This window comes from Falco peregrinus, unplaced genomic scaffold (genome assembly GCF_023634155.1).
Source record: "Falco peregrinus isolate bFalPer1 unplaced genomic scaffold, bFalPer1.pri scaffold_42, whole genome shotgun sequence".
NCBI classification, from domain to species: Eukaryota; Metazoa; Chordata; class Aves; order Falconiformes; family Falconidae; genus Falco; species Falco peregrinus.
The window spans coordinates 1,777,489-1,793,970 of record NW_026599609.1 but is presented as its reverse complement, the minus strand read 5'-3'; the positions used below and the strand labels follow the sequence as shown (position 1 = coordinate 1,793,970).

Sequence of the window (16,482 nt, the reverse complement as noted above, 5' to 3'; positions counted from 1 at the left end):
AAGCTAGAGCAAGAGTTTGCCATTTTAGCCAAAGCAGGCAGCTTGCAACATTCCCCTGGATTAGAAATCCAGATCCTCTGCCTAGGCAGGATGCGTCCCCAACACTAAGTCAGGCACCTATTCAGCTTCACTCATCAATAAACAGCAGTGTGATAAAGCTCAAGACACCCATGCTACAGAAGTGCACTATGAGAGCATAAACTATGCAAGCAGAAAAGGTATAATACGTCAAACAGTAGCATTGCTGTTCAGGACAACCCTTTAGCACCTCCAGGCACTCAGAACCAATTTAGCCTTATGACAGAGGACTGACTTCATTAAGAACAGACTGCAGTTCATTAATACTCATCCTCATCAGCCTCATCTTCTCCATCTGCAGAGTCCCTGCCAACCTCCTCATAATCCTTCTCCAGGGCAGCCAGGTCCTCTCTGGCCTCTGAAAACTCCCCCTCCTCCATGCCCTCCCCCACATACCAGTGCACAAAGGCTCGCTTGGCATACATCAGGTCAAACTTGTGGTCCAGACGGGCCCATGCCTCCGCAATGGCCGTGGTGTTGCTCAGCATGCACACAGCCCGCTGCACCTTGGCCAGGTCTCCCCCAGGCACCACCGTGGGAGGCTGGTAGTTGATACCCACCTTGAAGCCTGTGGGGCACCAGTCCACAAACTGGATCGACCGGCGTGTTTTAATGGCTGCAATGGCTGCATTCACATCCTTGGGCACCACGTCACCTCGGTACAGCAGGCAGCATGCCATGTACTTGCCACGGCGTGGGTCACACTTCACCATCTGGTTGGAGAACTCAAAGCAAGCATTGGTGATCTCCGGCACAGACAGCCGCTCATGGTAGGCTTTCTCCGCAGAGATGATGGGTGCATAGGTTGTGAGCGGGAAGTGTATCCGTGGGTAGGGCACCAGGTTGGTCTGAAACTCAGTCAGGTCAACATTCAGAGCACCATTGAATCTCAAGGAGGCAGTGACTGACGAGACTATCTGCCCAATCAGCCTGTTGAGGTTGGTGTAGGTGGGACGCTCAATGTCCAGGTTGCGGTTGCAGATGTCATAGATGGCTTCGTTGTCCACCATGAAGGAGCAGTCCGAGTGCTCCAGGGTAGTGTGGGTGGTGAGGATAGAGTTGTAGGGCTCCACCACTGCTGTGGAGACCTGTGGGGCTGGGTACACAGAGAACTCCAGCTTGGACTTCTTGCTGTACTCCACAGAGAGCCGTTCCATGAGAAGGGAGGTGAACCCAGAGCCTGTGCCTCCCCCAAAGCTATGGGAGACCAGGAATCCTTGGAGGCCACTGCACTGCTCAGTCTGGAGCACCAGGGAAAGAACCAGAAGGACCGAGTTAATGGAGTTATTGTGGTGTCCTTGGATTTAAGCTAAAGTTCTGTGTTTAACCATCAAGATCAAGTCTTTGGGCGTTTGTGGGTTTTGGGTTTTTTTGGGTTTTTTTGGTTTTGTTTTTTTTTTTTTTTTTTTTTTTACTGCTTACACACAACCCTCTCACTTCTAGAAGGTGGGATCTGTTAGACACAGCAAATTAAGCTGCTTTTACATTATCTTCTACTTTTGGAGGAAAGGAGGCCTGGCCTGAGGGAGTGACATATTAGGTCAGAGAGACTCACAATACTAACAGTCAAGAAGATTAGGAGAAGTCTGAAAGTCACTACAAGTTTCCACTTAAATCAAGTGTTATCACAGCACTTCTGAGGTCTGTGTGGGTGAAACCTTATGCTCCAGACACTATCACACTAGGGAAGAGAGGTCTAAGGGGAGCCACTATCCAGAAGCTGAGATGTGACATTGTTTGGGATAAGATTTTGGATCAGGATTGACACAGCAAACCCTACACACATTAGGGGAAAGCCCTCTTGCCTGGACAGTCAAGTCGCAGCTGCTTCTTTTCCTGCTTAAGCTGGGGGCATCTTGAGTCCCTGGTTTTCCCCTTAAGTCCCAAGCAGCAAGGCCTACACCCACAGGCATCCCATTGTGTTGCTCCAGGTCACAGTGGCATTTTCAAGCCAACCAAGATATGCTTGGTTTAGTCTCACCACTGCCTCCCTCTCTCCACTCCAGCCACCCAGCCCATTGCATCTCTTGACAGCCAGGGCAAAAGCAACCAGAGCGCTATGCAGACGACCCTCCACAAGGTTTTTACCATTTTACGAGCTCTGTCAACAACAGAGTCAATGATCTCCTTCCCAACGGTGTAGCGGCCCCGAGCATAGTTGTTGGCAGCATCTTCTTTGCCACTGATGAGCTGCTCTGGGTGGAAGAGCGTGCGGTAGATCCCAGTCCTGATCTCATCTGGAGGGGATTGAGATCTCATGAGTGTCACTAGCATAAGATCTGCTGTCTACCAAGTTACTTGCACTAATTTAGATGCAGTTTTACATGGTGAGGCTGCTAGCTTCCAAGAGTTTAGGTGGCCAACACCACACTTCAGGTACAGAGAAGTTATTGCCCCCACCGCCAAGAGTTTTGGAGACCTTCCATGACTTACCAATGACAGTAGACTCTAGGTCAACAAATATTGCCCTGGGTACATACTTCCCTGATCCTGTCTCACTGAAGAAGGTCCCAAAGGAAGAGTCTGCTTGCCCTGGGAATTCACTGGGGAAGAATCCATCTGGCTCAATCCCGTGCTCCAGGCAATATAATTCCCAACAGGAATTGCCCATCTGGACACCAGCCTGGCCAATATGGATAGAAATACACTCCCTCTGCACAGGAATGGGAGAGAAGAGAAGAGAAAGTTAGGAGTGTACACTGAGGAATTAGACTAAAGCGGGCACTTCTGAATGTCTTTATAGAGCATGTGGCTAACAACCTATGGACAAGAGGAACATTAACCCAGCTTGGTGGCAGCCAGGACACTTTCTCTGTAGCAGGCACCCGAGAGCTGCCGAACAACCCACAAATAAGCATTAGCACTTCAGAGAGATGCTGCAATCTCCCAGCAAGGCAGATGCAGAGAGCAGGGTGTTGTGGCAGGTCCCTCCGCATCCCAACACTCATATTGCTCAAGAGCCCTGTTACAAGAAGCAGGCCACCACGCCCAGCTGCTGAATCTACAGTACATGGTGGCTATCAGGTCCAACTGCTCATGGTTTCTTCTCTTTGCTTTGCTGATCCTGCCTTGGGGCAGGAGACAGGGCACAGACAGCCTTCCCAGGTACTGTATCTGGTGCTCTCAGCTGCAGAGGAGGGAATGATTCAGCCCAGCCAGCCTTAGGCAGCAGTGGGAACACTCCCACCATGCTCCTCCCAGGGAGGTACAGGCAGACTTCTCCCGGCTCAGACAGCAGCAGCAGCCCTCTGCTTCTCTCTGATGGGAGAAGCCAGTGCTGTTGAGCTTCAAGAACTGACTGTCAGAGTAGTTTCTCATCTCCATTTAGATTAGATACAGCTATGCAGGATCACTGATTAGAGACAGCTGGAGAGAATCCAAGCAAGAGAGCATTTCTTCATTACCTCCATACAAGACTAGTAATTGCCCCATAAAGCAACTGCTCTTGGCTTGGCTAGAGAGGAGTCCCTGTACAGAAAGTGTGGTTGTGCTGTTGAACTCCTTGACACAGGAGGCTGTGAAACCCAGGCTTTTGGGCTCAAAGAGACTGGACTAGAGACTTCTACTGAGGCTTACTAAGGGAAAAAAACCACGTCCATTTCAAGAAGCCCTGAGCTACAAGATAAGAAAGTGTCAGATGGGCTTACCCAAACCTTAGTCTGCCTTCACCATCTGCTTTTAGCTGTGGCCTAGGCAGGACACTGCACCAGCACAGCAACTCTCAAGTTATCTTCTTGCAAGAAGCCTGGCACAGCAGGACCCCTACCAAGCACAGACACAGGGCAGCAACATCCTCCACTACAGCAGAGGGTCCTGCCCTGAGTGTTGGTGTTTAATATAGCAGCCCTCAGCCACCACCACTGCACTTCTCTTCCTAAACAGTCCCAGGACAGCCTTAGCCACCCCCAACGCCAAGGACAGAACAGGGATGCTGAACCAGTCTCCACAAGGAGAGACCTTCATCCCCTGTTCCAGGTCTGCCCCAGCCCCACAGCAGCACCAGATGGGCACCTAGCTCAGTCATGTATTGAATACCACCAGCAATGCCTTCAAAATATCTTCACACAGAAGGATAAACAGGTCTGAAGGCATTTCAGCAGAGTAGCCCTCCCTAGGTCAGGAAGAGGGGGACACCAACATTTGCAAAGCCAACCCAGCACTGGACATGCCCAAGCACAAGCTCTGCGCCTTTAGGAACCCCTTGTCCAGGGCTCACACGCTCCCCCATACCCCACAACCAGTTTTACACCCACGGAAGCACACAGCCAGGGGCAAAACATCTCACTGGGAAAAAAAAGCCATCGCCAGCCTCACCCTCCTGCAGAGCCAGGCAGGACCAGCCCTGACTATCAGAGAGCAGACCCACAGCTACTCACCATTGCTCCAAACCTCCAGGACCCCTTACCACACTTAGAACCACCTCCCTGAGAGCACACCCTATCTGCCTCCCTCTTGGGCTTTTTATAGAAGGTAGAGCTGGGCTCTCTGCTAGAGGGGTCCCTCCTGTCCCCTCCTTGTGCAGCCACCTGCTGGCAAAGGGTTCAGGTGTTTCTGCTCCAGGAGGGATAGCCATGTGGGGTAATCAAGGTTCTTTGAAGGATTTGCACCTGCAAACCCATAGAGTTTGGAGTTTCTTTGGCTTTTAAATATTCATTCAGAATTGCTTTCCCTACGATGTCTAAGAGCACTTTCTGTGAAATCAGAAAAGGAGCTTTGAATGGTTATTTTTGGGGGGTGGGGGAGCATGTGGAATTATTTATTTATATATTTAAAGAATTATGCTAATTTTTAAAACTTTCATTGCCATCCTCAGGGCTGGAAATGTGTTTTCTGTGTTCCATTGCCCTTTTCCAAATGCAAACAGCACGTCTGTTGAATCTCTTGGGGATGGACAGGAGTTGCAGAATGGGGCTCCTGCCCTGGGGTGATGTCATGGGGCTGGGATTGGTTCTCCAGCATGGTGCCCCATGAGGAAGCCGGGCTCTCCCAGCTCCAGGGCAGTGTTGGCCCATCGAACGCAATCCAGCTACCCTGGCTGTGCCTGAACTTTGCAGCATCCCCCTTTCCTGGCCCCAGGCCGTTGACAGTGCAGAGAGTGGAGCTCTCCCCAGCCTGTCCCATGGAGATGGGCCTCACTGCCAGAGGGGAATGTAGGACCTGTGTGGTCCTGGAACACTGGTGGAGATGGGACTTTTCTGTTCCTCAGTGTCCCTTCTCTAAGATAGGGATAAGAGCTGTTAGGTGGCAAAAATTCATCAGAGATGCTGAGGCTGTTCTGTGATGTGGGGCTGATGGATGTCTGGGGGGACTTGGGACAGACAAGGAGAGAGGTGACAGTATATGGCATAGTGCCAGGACTGAGGGGCACCAATGTGACCACCACTTTGCAAATGGACAATGGTTTTATTCTCCGTGCAGCATATAAAAAAGCAAAACCTCACGGACATGGGATGTCTCAGAGGCCAGAAACACAAGTTGTAAAATCTGATTTAGACTTAAGACATGGGGATGGGCTTTATGGGACCTACTAAGTCTCATGGTCTGGTGCCCTGGATATGGGTGGTTTACCCTCTGCCCTACCACCTCTCTTGGGTTCAGTGGGAAAGTTGGGGTCTTCTAAGAAGAGGAACAGAAAATGGGACTGCCCCAGGGCACAACTCACAGAAAATGGTCAGGAAGGCAACAGTCCAGAGTCACAGCAAAAGCACGTGAGAGGGACATAGAGCAGAGCAAATCACCCATCCAGCAGCCAGTGGGTCTGCGGCTGAAACTGGGGGCAGTTTCTTATCCTTCTTCAAATAATTGGGTTGCTTTTGCATCTTTATGTGCTCCTATTCATATCACAAATCGTGTTGACAGAGTTCCATGCAGAGCTCCTGGGTGGCCGGGGCTAGCCCTGTTCCTGGAAGAGTTGGTTACAGCTGGCCCAGCTCAGAGCAGGACCGGACATCCCAGGAGCGGGACAAAACATTCCAAGAATGGGACAGGACATCCCAGAAGCAGGCTTTGATGCCACCAGGGATGGCTCCCTCTAGGTGTATCTGCAGCCTGAAGTGCATCTCACCACCCTGCTTAGGGATCATCTCCTGATATAACTCTGCCATGTTCCCTTGCTCTCTGTCCCGAGGTGCATGGGCAAACTCTGCCTGTGGTTGCTGCTGGAAATCATCTTGTTTTTTTTAGCCAAGACCCCATGGATGTGAGTGTGGATACCTCCTTGCACAGTGGGAGTGCATTTTTGGCCAGATGCTTGATGCCCATTGAGTTACACTGCCTGAATCCCTTCCTCAGCCAGATGGGCATGGGACCTCCTTGATCCCAGGATGAGGTTCAGGATCTGCTGTCCTTGGGGGCTGTCTAAATCACTGCAGCATCTCTGGTTTGCTCTGGTGTGGGTGAAAGAAGCCTCTGAGCATTATCATGTGGAGGAGGAGAAGGAGGACGAGGGCATTCCTGGAGGTCTGGGAAGAGCTGGCTGCCTGGGGTAAGGATTATGAAGAGACTGGAGGGGACCTGGCAATGGAGGCAGGCAGGTATGTTGTGAGTGTGCAGCAACTGTGCACCCATGCCCGAGCAAACCTCTCTTTTTGAGTGCAATACCAAGACTTCCTGCATGAAACGGCAGGAAAGACCAAATCCTCACCTGGCTTTTACAAAACTGCACATATCACCCCAATCAACAATGATGTCTTTTCCAAGCACAGCAGCCTTGGCTCTACATGTTCCCAGGCACAGATGGGTGCTGATGGAGATTTCAGTGCTCCTATTTCTATCCAGCTTCCTCAGGAAATCTGGCTCCTCCAACATCTGCATGTGTTTCAGCCCCTCCAAGCAACCCCTGGTCTCGCTTGGCAGAGGTTGAGAAGGAGGATTAATTTTGGGAGGGTTCGTCCAAGCCAGTGCCGGGTGTGTGTGAGACTCCCTGGCGGGGATGCAGCTGGGGATGGAGGATCTCTGCTTTCCCCATCACTCACTATCAGCTGGTATCTGCTGTCCCTGTCTCAGCTTTGCACGTGCAAGCACAGCCTGGTGCCAGCAAACACCTTGGCTCATCTGCTTCCGTGGTGTCACTTCAATGTTAATTGCCTTCATTAAAGGGGATCAGAAGCTCACTGAGCTCACTCAGCGTGAGCCCCAGGCATGTGATGTTTTGATTTCCAGGCACCAGTGGGGCTGAGATATTCCCATTGTCTAACCTGGTGCTGGAAAAGGACCTCAAAACCAGGGATGGTGCAGATCCCCATGGCAGCTGGTGGGGGACAAAAGCCTGTTCCCAGCCTGGACCAGTGCTTTACTGGAGCTCACCGGGGAGCACAGGGGAAAGTCTTTTCAACTTTCTGCTCAGAGCAATGATTTCTCCCTCGGCTCTGAGCAAATCCCTGTTGCTCCTTGCTGCCCAAGGTTACTCTAGACATCTCTGCACCAGAAAAGGCTGAACTCTGACAACCTGGGGCACCTCTGGACGACCCCACAAAGGAACGAGAGTATGTCCAGCTGGGTGCCCAGACAGGTCTGACTTTGCTGTACCCTGCTTTGCCTGACCAGATGTGAGTGGGCGTGTGTGCCTCAGTTTCCCTGGGTGTAAAATGGGGACAATGCCTATGTCCTGCTGAACGAGAGCTCAACATACCAGTGGGGGATAGATGTGTAGGGTGTTGGGCTATAAAAATGTATAAAGCTATATACATAAAGTGTACTTAAAGGTCAATATAGTGCAAGGCTACAGCGGATTGCAACAAGGAAAGACCTCGCCTGTACACCCTTGGAGCTGAGGCAGGAGGAGGCCATTGCACAGAGATGCTGTGGGCATGTTGGTGGGTCGTCTGCTGGAGATGTGTGCTATGAGAGGAAGATGCTGAAGGGCCTGGTGTACTCCTTTTTTTTTGTTTTTGCTTTTGGGGGTTGGGTCCTGAGTCCCTGGTCTGTGGATCGTCTAGGATCCTTGACCACCTGAGCATGGGCTTGCTGGGGCTGAATTCAGCTGTGTTGCCTCCTCTGGGTGCTTGGTGGGGCGGCGAGGAGATGCCTCCACCTACATCTCCTCAGATGGAGCTGGTGAGTCCATCTGCCAACCCTTCAACTGGAGATCTATCCCCTCTTAATGTCCCCCCGGAGTGCTCTGGCCATGCCCTAGATGGAGCTGGTGGGAGCTGCTTTGTTGCTTTTGATAAACATCTTCTGGGAAAGAAAGGCCAAATTCTCTCCATCTCCCATGCCTGCTACATGCAGAGATGGAGGTCAGAAGATGAAGTTTCATCTTGGAGCGGGGCTGGGAGGTGAAGAGAATGGCAGATTTAGAGGAAGGGATAAATAGTCTAAGGTGAAGGGGTGGGAGCTTGGTGAGCTGGGCTTCAGCGGAAGGTGGAAAAGAACAGGGTGAATGTTTGTGTTGTTGAATGTTGAAGTCTGCGCATAGGGAGCTGAAGCTCTACCAACTGAAAAACCGGTACAGAGGTCTACCAGGAAAGGCAGAGTGGTGGGAAAGGTGGGCAGGGATAGACTGGGCAACATGGACAGACCCCATGAGGTGGATCTGGAGCAGCCAGGGAGGCACCTGCAGCTCTTGGGGTCCAGACTCACCTGAGGCCGTGGGGTGGCCCTGACCAGTGCCAAGTGATGACTTGGGAACACTTGTGAAGGGCCATGTGGATTGGAAGGTTGATGCTGTCCCAGCTGCAACTGCTGAAGGTGCTGGTGGGGAAAGGAGTGGTTGTAAAACAACCTTAAAACCTAGAGAGTCCCCAGAAGGGGAAACTGGGAAATTCCTCTTGAGGTCCCCTGCCCATTCTTGCTTTTCCCTTTCCAATGCAGTAATGATTGTGTGTAGGGACAACTTGTGTATGGAGAATTTGGGAGGGAGTAGGGTCTGGATGGTGGTGGAGACAGGGCCGTGAAGTTGAGCTGGAGGGAGGTTTTGGAAACCCAGTGGGCCCAGACAGGCCTGATCGAGCACCCAGTGGAGGCGATGGGATAACAAAGCATTGGAAACTCAAGAGATTGTAGCTTTAATTAGAGACCTTCCTGAGGCAATGCGTCCCTTTGCCCTGCTGCAGACACAAGCCTCTTCCCCGCGCGTGGAAATGTCCAGGAGGAGGGATGGAGGAGATCGGGAAGGAGAGAAGGAGGAAGAAGAGGTATGAAAGTTAGGTAGCTCTATGGGTCAAAAATATACAACACTGATATCGTACACGGCCATCAGTCCTGTCTGGCCAGCAAGCTGGGGCCAGGTGGTGGCCCCTTGCAGCCAGCCCAGCTCTGAGTCCCCCCTGCCCTGTGGGGGGTCACTTCCGCCACCCGATTTGGGCCATGAGGTGAGCATTGGCGGCGGCCTTTGCCCGCAGGTTCTTGGCTTTGGCGATGTTGAAGAGAACGTTCATGATGTTGGTGGGGACGTCGAGGGAGAGGGTGACCTTGGTGCGGCGGTCGCTCTTGGCCCGGTTTTGGTACGTCTTCCCCTTTACCTGTGCCTGGGAGACATATTTGTAATGGCCTTCACCTGGGAACGTCCTTTTCCCCATCTCTTCATCCACCGCATCCTCCCCCACCTCCTCATCTGACACCTCCTCTGGCGATGGCAAGTCGAAACTGCGCTTGTCCAAGATGGTGTTTTCTTCTGGGCGGCTCTTCTGGGCTTCAGCAAGGGCCGCATTAAGGCAGCTGAAGATAGAGGCGGCGCTGTAGAGGTGGAGAGCTTGGCCAGTCTCGGCAGCACAGAGGAGGGCAAGGAGGAGCAGCAGCCTGGTGTGGGCCATTGTGGTGGCCTGCCCAATGGAGAGAGTGAGGGGAGGGCAGAGATGGGCATGAGCATCCTGCCGGGCCCAGGATAGAGCACCATTGTCTCCCCATCCTCCCACATCCCATAGACCTGGGTCCCTCTCCCAGATTCTGCACTCTTGGTTTCACCTCCCAGGTCTCCCCCATCCCCTCTAATGGTTAGGACAGGTGGGTGGGAATCAGTTGTCCTGGGGCCTCCTCCTCCAAGGTGCAATCCCCCAGCCCTTGGTTTTGGGGTGCTGGGTGGGAGGTGGAATGTCCAAAATGCTTTGCAAAGCTGCAGTCTCCATGAAGGAAAGGATTTGGCCATCCATTTGCTGAAGCACCAGTGCCTGCTGCAGGAGAGATGGTTTCTACTGTGGGTACCTCCTTGCCTGGAGGAATCTCATTGCAGCCTCCCTGCAGCCCTCTCTACCTTGCTAACTCCTCCATGGAGTAACTGTGGGTACCACCAGGTGCTGTAAAGGTGGGTTTTCCTTTCAGCTCCTCTCTGGTCAGTCTGAAGCCACCAGAGATGTTTCTGTGCTCTTTGAAACCAGAACTTGCCCTTCCACCTGTTCACAAAACTCTTTCTGAAAAGGGCATGAAGAGTGGGGGACAGTCAGCCCCAGTGCTGGAGGTGTGATCTGCCACCAGTCCACTGTGATGGCCCCATGTCCCTTCTCCAGCCCTGACCCTGGGTGCTCCAGGGCTGCCTGTTACCCCATGGCTCCATGCCCAGGACCCCCCTCCACCCTGCGTTCAGGATGGGCTGCCCCATCTGATGGCCCATCTAGGGTGCAGTCCCCCTGTGGACAGCCCTGCCTGGGGACCTGGGGCCACCTCCAAAATAACATCATAGCAGCGTCACTCCCTGCTTGAAAGACAGTCATTTCTGGGCCTTGAGGGGGACTGAAAACCTTGGGATAACCCTCCTGCTCCACAAAACCTCCCCATCTCTGAGTCCTGTCTCTCCCAGTAGCGACCCATTGCCCTGTATACCCACCCGACCATTCAAAAAGACCACCGAAAAGGCCACAGGGGATCTCATGGTGAGGGTCTTTGCCCCTGTCGAGGTCAGAAAAGTGTCCCTGGGGCCAGCCCTGAGGGCACATGGCCCCTCCAAGCGCCTGGAGGTGTGCTGGCATTCCCGATCTTCAGACCCCACCTTGTGGCAAGGGCACCGCATGGCAAGCCCTGGCCAGGGGACAGTCCCCGGGGGTGCAGGGCCCTGCCTGGGGCTGGGGTTTCATCACTGATTTGGGGTCACGAACTGCTAATTTATTTCCCATGGGGACAGGAGTGTGGAGGTGTCAGGGAGGCTGGGGAAGCCCGTGGGAAGTTCTTTCAGAGCAGGATGGCTCCCTTGGGTCTCCATGGATGTCTGTGTCTTTGGGGATGGAGTATGTGCATCTTCTGGGTATGGAGGCTGTGCACCACTGCATAAGGGGCTGCTGGGTGGGGGAGATGTCCTCAGACCCATCAAAATCAAGTCAAATCACTTGCCCTAGGAGTTGTCACCCTGGACCTGCTCTTCTTCCCCCTGAGCCGTGGTCCCTGAAACTGCTGTCACTTTAACTGTCCATCACCGTCCTGTGGAGGGGGAGACTGGGACAGGTTTATCCCCTTAACCCTGCCCTTTGCAGTCCCTCAGAGGGGGAGAATGGGGCAGGTCGTACAGGCAGGATTTGAAGGACCTGTTTAATTTCCACTCCTTTGCCTCGCATGCCCCTGCACAAAACCCCACAGAGACACACACACACACACCCCCCCAGGCAACAGCCACCCCCTTAACTCTGCCCTGTGTCCAGAAGAGAGACAGAGGACATGCAGCAGCCATGGCACGACCCAGGCAGCACGGGGGAGGAAACCTTTCCCCAGGCACACAGCCCCCATGCAAGAGCAATTCAGGGCCCAAACCTCTCCTTCCTTCAGCCCCAGTTCAGACATGTAAACACTGGGACTTAGTTTTTTGCTTGCAAAAGCTTAACAGGATGAAGATCTTTCTCCTACCCCAAAACCTCCCCCTTTGCAGCTGCGTTTCAGCCTCAGAAGGAACAGTCCCCCTCACAAAAAAAAAAAAAAAAAAAAAGAAAATCCTGGCAGCCCCTGCTAGCAGGGTGGGTGGCATGAATTTAGAGGCTGCTAAATTTCTCACCCTTGTCTACAACCCCTGCTCTCCCTGGGACCCTGGTCCTGAGCTGCTGGGTGGAGAGGCAGAATATCTTCAAAAGGCCTTGCAGAGCCCTCAGGATCATGACCCTCCCCAAGAGCAGTGGGCCATACCTAACATTTTCACTGAGGTAATTTCATAGCAGCGAGTTGAGCACAGAGGAGGCTTCAGCCCAACAGTAGATGGGAGGACCCATCTACTGTCTATTCATGCTCCCAGCACCCTGGTTTTTTAGGCTAACTGCAGCTAACAATGAGCTCTGGGCTCTTTCCACCTCCCAATTATAGGAGGCAGCAACACATCTCCATCCTTCTAACCATCCCTGGCTGTACCTGCCAGTGCATCACTTTGGGAACATCTCCAGAATCACATCCCCATTAGGACAGAGGGCAGCTGTAGCTACAGGGTATGGAGGAGGTCTGGGGCAGAGGGAGACTGACTTCACTTTGAGACAGAACCCAGCATTAAAATGAGGAGTGGGTATACAACAAACAAATGTGGTGTATAACTCCATGCAGCATGGAGCCAGCCATTCTCCTACCCCACAGGCTTATGAACACTCCTTCTCTATATCTTATCAGAGGCTTTTCATGGCTTTTCCTCCTGAGCCACTCCATCACATTGGCCTGGCACACCTCCTCAGGGCAAACTCCAACCCCAGGTGCACAGGACTGAGCTCATGCTTGCACCAACCCCTGAGCAAGACCCCAGTCTACAGCTACAGCACTGCTCCACCAGCCAGTACTTGCTCGGGCAACAAACAGGCTTTACCAAAGATGGTGAGGTAAAGCCCCACCAGAAAAGTACTTTTTGCCCAGGTGCCACTCCCTGTAATGGCACTGGTCAAACTGGGGGTTCCCTGTTCTCCCAGACATGCTTCCTCCGAGCTGCTCTTGGTGGCAAGAAGAACAGCATCCAGCTCCAGACAGACAAGTCCCTGCAGGATATAAGACACTTGCCTCACAGCAATAATTATTGTTGATGATCCTTACAGATGACCTGCCCAGAGCACACTCTTATCAGCATTTGCTGTTCTCCCCAGGACAACATCCACACAGAAGGGACCACCCCACAGAATAAATCTTCATTAAGTCCAAAGAACTCAGAGAAAGAAAATCTTTATTCAAATAAAAAAAAAAAAAGACAGTTGCATAGAAGTATACAGGTGCATTTCTAATTAAAAGGTGCTTTTACAGTAAAAGCTAGAGCAAGAGTTTGCCATTTTAGCCAAAGCAGGCAGCTTGCAACATTCCCCTGGATTAGAAATCCAGATCCTCTGCCTAGGCAGGATGCGTCCCCAACACTAAGTCAGGCACCTATTCAGCTTCACTCATCAATAAACAGCAGTGTGATAAAGCTCAAGACACCCATGCTACAGAAGTGCACTATGAGAGCATAAACTATGCAAGCAGAAAAGGTATAATACGTCAAACAGTAGCATTGCTGTTCAGGACAACCCTTTAGCACCTCCAGGCACTCAGAACCAATTTAGCCTTATGACAGAGGACTGACTTCATTAAGAACAGACTGCAGTTCATTAATACTCATCCTCATCAGCCTCATCTTCTCCATCTGCAGAGTCCCTGCCAACCTCCTCATAATCCTTCTCCAGGGCAGCCAGGTCCTCTCTGGCCTCTGAAAACTCCCCCTCCTCCATGCCCTCCCCCACATACCAGTGCACAAAGGCTCGCTTGGCATACATCAGGTCAAACTTGTGGTCCAGACGGGCCCATGCCTCCGCAATGGCCGTGGTGTTGCTCAGCATGCACACAGCCCGCTGCACCTTGGCCAGGTCTCCCCCAGGCACCACCGTGGGAGGCTGGTAGTTGATACCCACCTTGAAGCCTGTGGGGCACCAGTCCACAAACTGGATCGACCGGCGTGTTTTAATGGCTGCAATGGCTGCATTCACATCCTTGGGCACCACGTCACCTCGGTACAGCAGGCAGCATGCCATGTACTTGCCACGGCGTGGGTCACACTTCACCATCTGGTTGGAGAACTCAAAGCAAGCATTGGTGATCTCCGGCACAGACAGCCGCTCATGGTAGGCTTTCTCTGCAGAGATGATGGGTGCATAGGTTGTGAGCGGGAAGTGTATCCGTGGGTAGGGCACCAGGTTGGTCCGAAACTCAGTCAGGTCAACATTCAGAGCACCATTGAATCTCAAGGAGGCAGTGACTGACGAGACTATCTGCCCAATCAGCCTGTTGAGGTTGGTGTAGGTGGGACGCTCAATGTCCAGGTTGCGGTTGCAGATGTCATAGATGGCTTCGTTGTCCACCATGAAGGAGCAGTCCGAGTGCTCCAGGGTAGTGTGGGTGGTGAGGATAGAGTTGTAGGGCTCCACCACTGCTGTGGAGACCTGTGGGGCTGGGTACACAGAGAACTCCAGCTTGGACTTCTTGCTGTACTCCACAGAGAGCCGTTCCATGAGAAGGGAGGTGAACCCAGAGCCTGTGCCTCCCCCAAAGCTATGGGAGACCAGGAATCCTTGGAGGCCACTGCACTGCTCAGTCTGGAGCACCAGGGAAAGAACCAGAAGGACCGAGTTAATGGAGTTATTGTGGTGTCCTTGGATTTAAGCTAAAGTTCTGTGTTTAACCATCAAGATCAAGTCTTTGGGCGTTTGTGGGTTTTGGGTTTTTTTGGGTTTTTTTGGTTTTGGTTTTTTTTTGTTTTTTTTTTTTACTGCTTACACACAACCCTCTCACTTCTAGAAGGTGGGATCTGTTAGACACAGCAAATTAAGCTGCTTTTACATTATCTTCTACTTTTGGAGGAAAGGAGGCCTGGCCTGAGGGAGTGACATATTAGGTCAGAGAGACTCACAATACTAACAGTCAAGAAGATTAGGAGAAGTCTGAAAGTCACTACAAGTTTCCACTTAAATCAAGTGTTATCACAGCACTTCTGAGGTCTGTGTGGGTGAAACCTTATGCTCCAGACACTATCACACTAGGGAAGAGAGGTCTAAGGGGAGCCACTATCCAGAAGCTGAGATGTGACATTGTTTGGGATAAGATTTTGGATCAGGATTGACACAGCAAACCCTACACACATTAGGGGAAAGCCCTCTTGCCTGGACAGTCAAGTCGCAGCTGCTTCTTTTCCTGCTTAAGCTGGGGGCATCTTGAGTCCCTGGTTTTCCCCTTAAGTCCCAAGCAGCAAGGCCTACACCCACAGGCATCCCATTGTGTTGCTCCAGGTCACAGTGGCATTTTCAAGCCAACCAAGATATGCTTGGTTTAGTCTCACCACTGCCTCCCTCTCTCCACTCCAGCCACCCAGCCCATTGCATCTCTTGACAGCCAGGGCAAAAGCAACCAGAGCGCTATGCAGACGACCCTCCACAAGGTTTTTACCATTTTACGAGCTCTGTCAACAACAGAGTCAATGATCTCCTTCCCAACGGTGTAGCGGCCCCGAGCATAGTTGTTGGCAGCATCTTCTTTGCCACTGATGAGCTGCTCTGGGTGGAAGAGCGTGCGGTAGATCCCAGTCCTGATCTCATCTGGAGGGGATTGAGATCTCATGAGTGTCACTAGCATAAGATCTGCTGTCTACCAAGTTACTTGCACTAATTTAGATGCAGTTTTACATGGTGAGGCTGCTAGCTTCCAAGAGTTTAGGTGGCCAACACCACACTTCAGGTACAGAGAAGTTATTGCCCCCACCGCCAAGAGTTTTGGAGACCTTCCATGACTTACCAATGACAGTAGACTCTAGGTCAACAAATATTGCCCTGGGTACATACTTCCCTGATCCTGTCTCACTGAAGAAGGTCCCAAAGGAAGAGTCTGCTTGCCCTGGGAATTCACTGGGGAAGAATCCATCTGGCTCAATCCCGTGCTCCAGGCAATATAATTCCCAACAGGAATTGCCCATCTGGACACCAGCCTGGCCAATATGGATAGAAATACACTCCCTCTGCACAGGAATGGGAGAGAAGAGAAGAGAAAGTTAGGAGTGTACACTGAGGAATTAGACTAAAGCGGGCACTTCTGAATGTCTTTATAGAGCATGTGGCTAACAACCTATGGACAAGAGGAACATTAACCCAGCTTGGTGGCAGCCAGGACACTTTCTCTGTAGCAGGCACCCGAGAGCTGCCGAACAACCCACAAATAAGCATTAGCACTTCAGAGAGATGCTGCAATCTCCCAGCAAGGCAGATGCAGAGAGCAGGGTGTTGTGGCAGGTCCCTCCGCATCCCAACACTCATATTGCTCAAGAGCCCTGTTACAAGAAGCAGGCCACCACGCCCAGCTGCTGAATCTACAGTACATGGTGGCTATCAGGTCCAACTGCTCATGGTTTCTTCTCTTTGCTTTGCTGATCCTGCCTTGGGGCAGGAGACAGGGCACAGACAGCCTTCCCAGGTACTGTATCTGGTGCTCTCAGCTGCAGAGGAGGGAATGATTCAGCCCAGCCAGCCTTAGGCAGCAGTGGGAACACTCCCACCATGCTCCTCCCAG

At 52.1% G+C, this 16,482-nt stretch overlaps 3 protein-coding genes across 3 annotated transcripts; all 3 read right to left on the bottom strand.

The window, feature by feature from the left end:
* Window positions 1-291: 291 nt before the first annotated feature.
* LOC129783505 (tubulin alpha-3 chain-like) lies at window positions 292-2,704 on the bottom strand. Its single transcript, XM_055793461.1, has 3 exons — window positions 2,512-2,704; window positions 2,167-2,315; window positions 292-1,319 (listed from the first exon to the last, which is right to left on the bottom strand). The coding sequence occupies exons 1-3, from the start codon at window positions 2,687-2,689 to the stop codon at window positions 339-341; spliced, it is 1,308 nt and encodes a 435-aa protein (XP_055649436.1). The 5' UTR covers window positions 2,690-2,704; the 3' UTR covers window positions 292-338.
* A 6,655-nt stretch (window positions 2,705-9,359) lies between these two features.
* LOC129783473 (urocortin-3-like) lies at window positions 9,360-9,830 on the bottom strand. The gene has a single exon (XM_055793432.1). It carries the CDS (start codon window positions 9,828-9,830, stop codon window positions 9,360-9,362), a length of 471 nt encoding a protein of 156 aa, XP_055649407.1.
* A 3,664-nt stretch (window positions 9,831-13,494) lies between these two features.
* Window positions 13,495-15,907, bottom strand: LOC129783507 (tubulin alpha-3 chain-like). Its single transcript, XM_055793463.1, has 3 exons — window positions 15,715-15,907; window positions 15,370-15,518; window positions 13,495-14,522 (listed from the first exon to the last, which is right to left on the bottom strand). The coding sequence occupies exons 1-3, from the start codon at window positions 15,890-15,892 to the stop codon at window positions 13,542-13,544; spliced, it is 1,308 nt and encodes a 435-aa protein (XP_055649438.1). The 5' UTR covers window positions 15,893-15,907; the 3' UTR covers window positions 13,495-13,541.
* Between the last annotated feature and the right edge of the window lie 575 nt (window positions 15,908-16,482).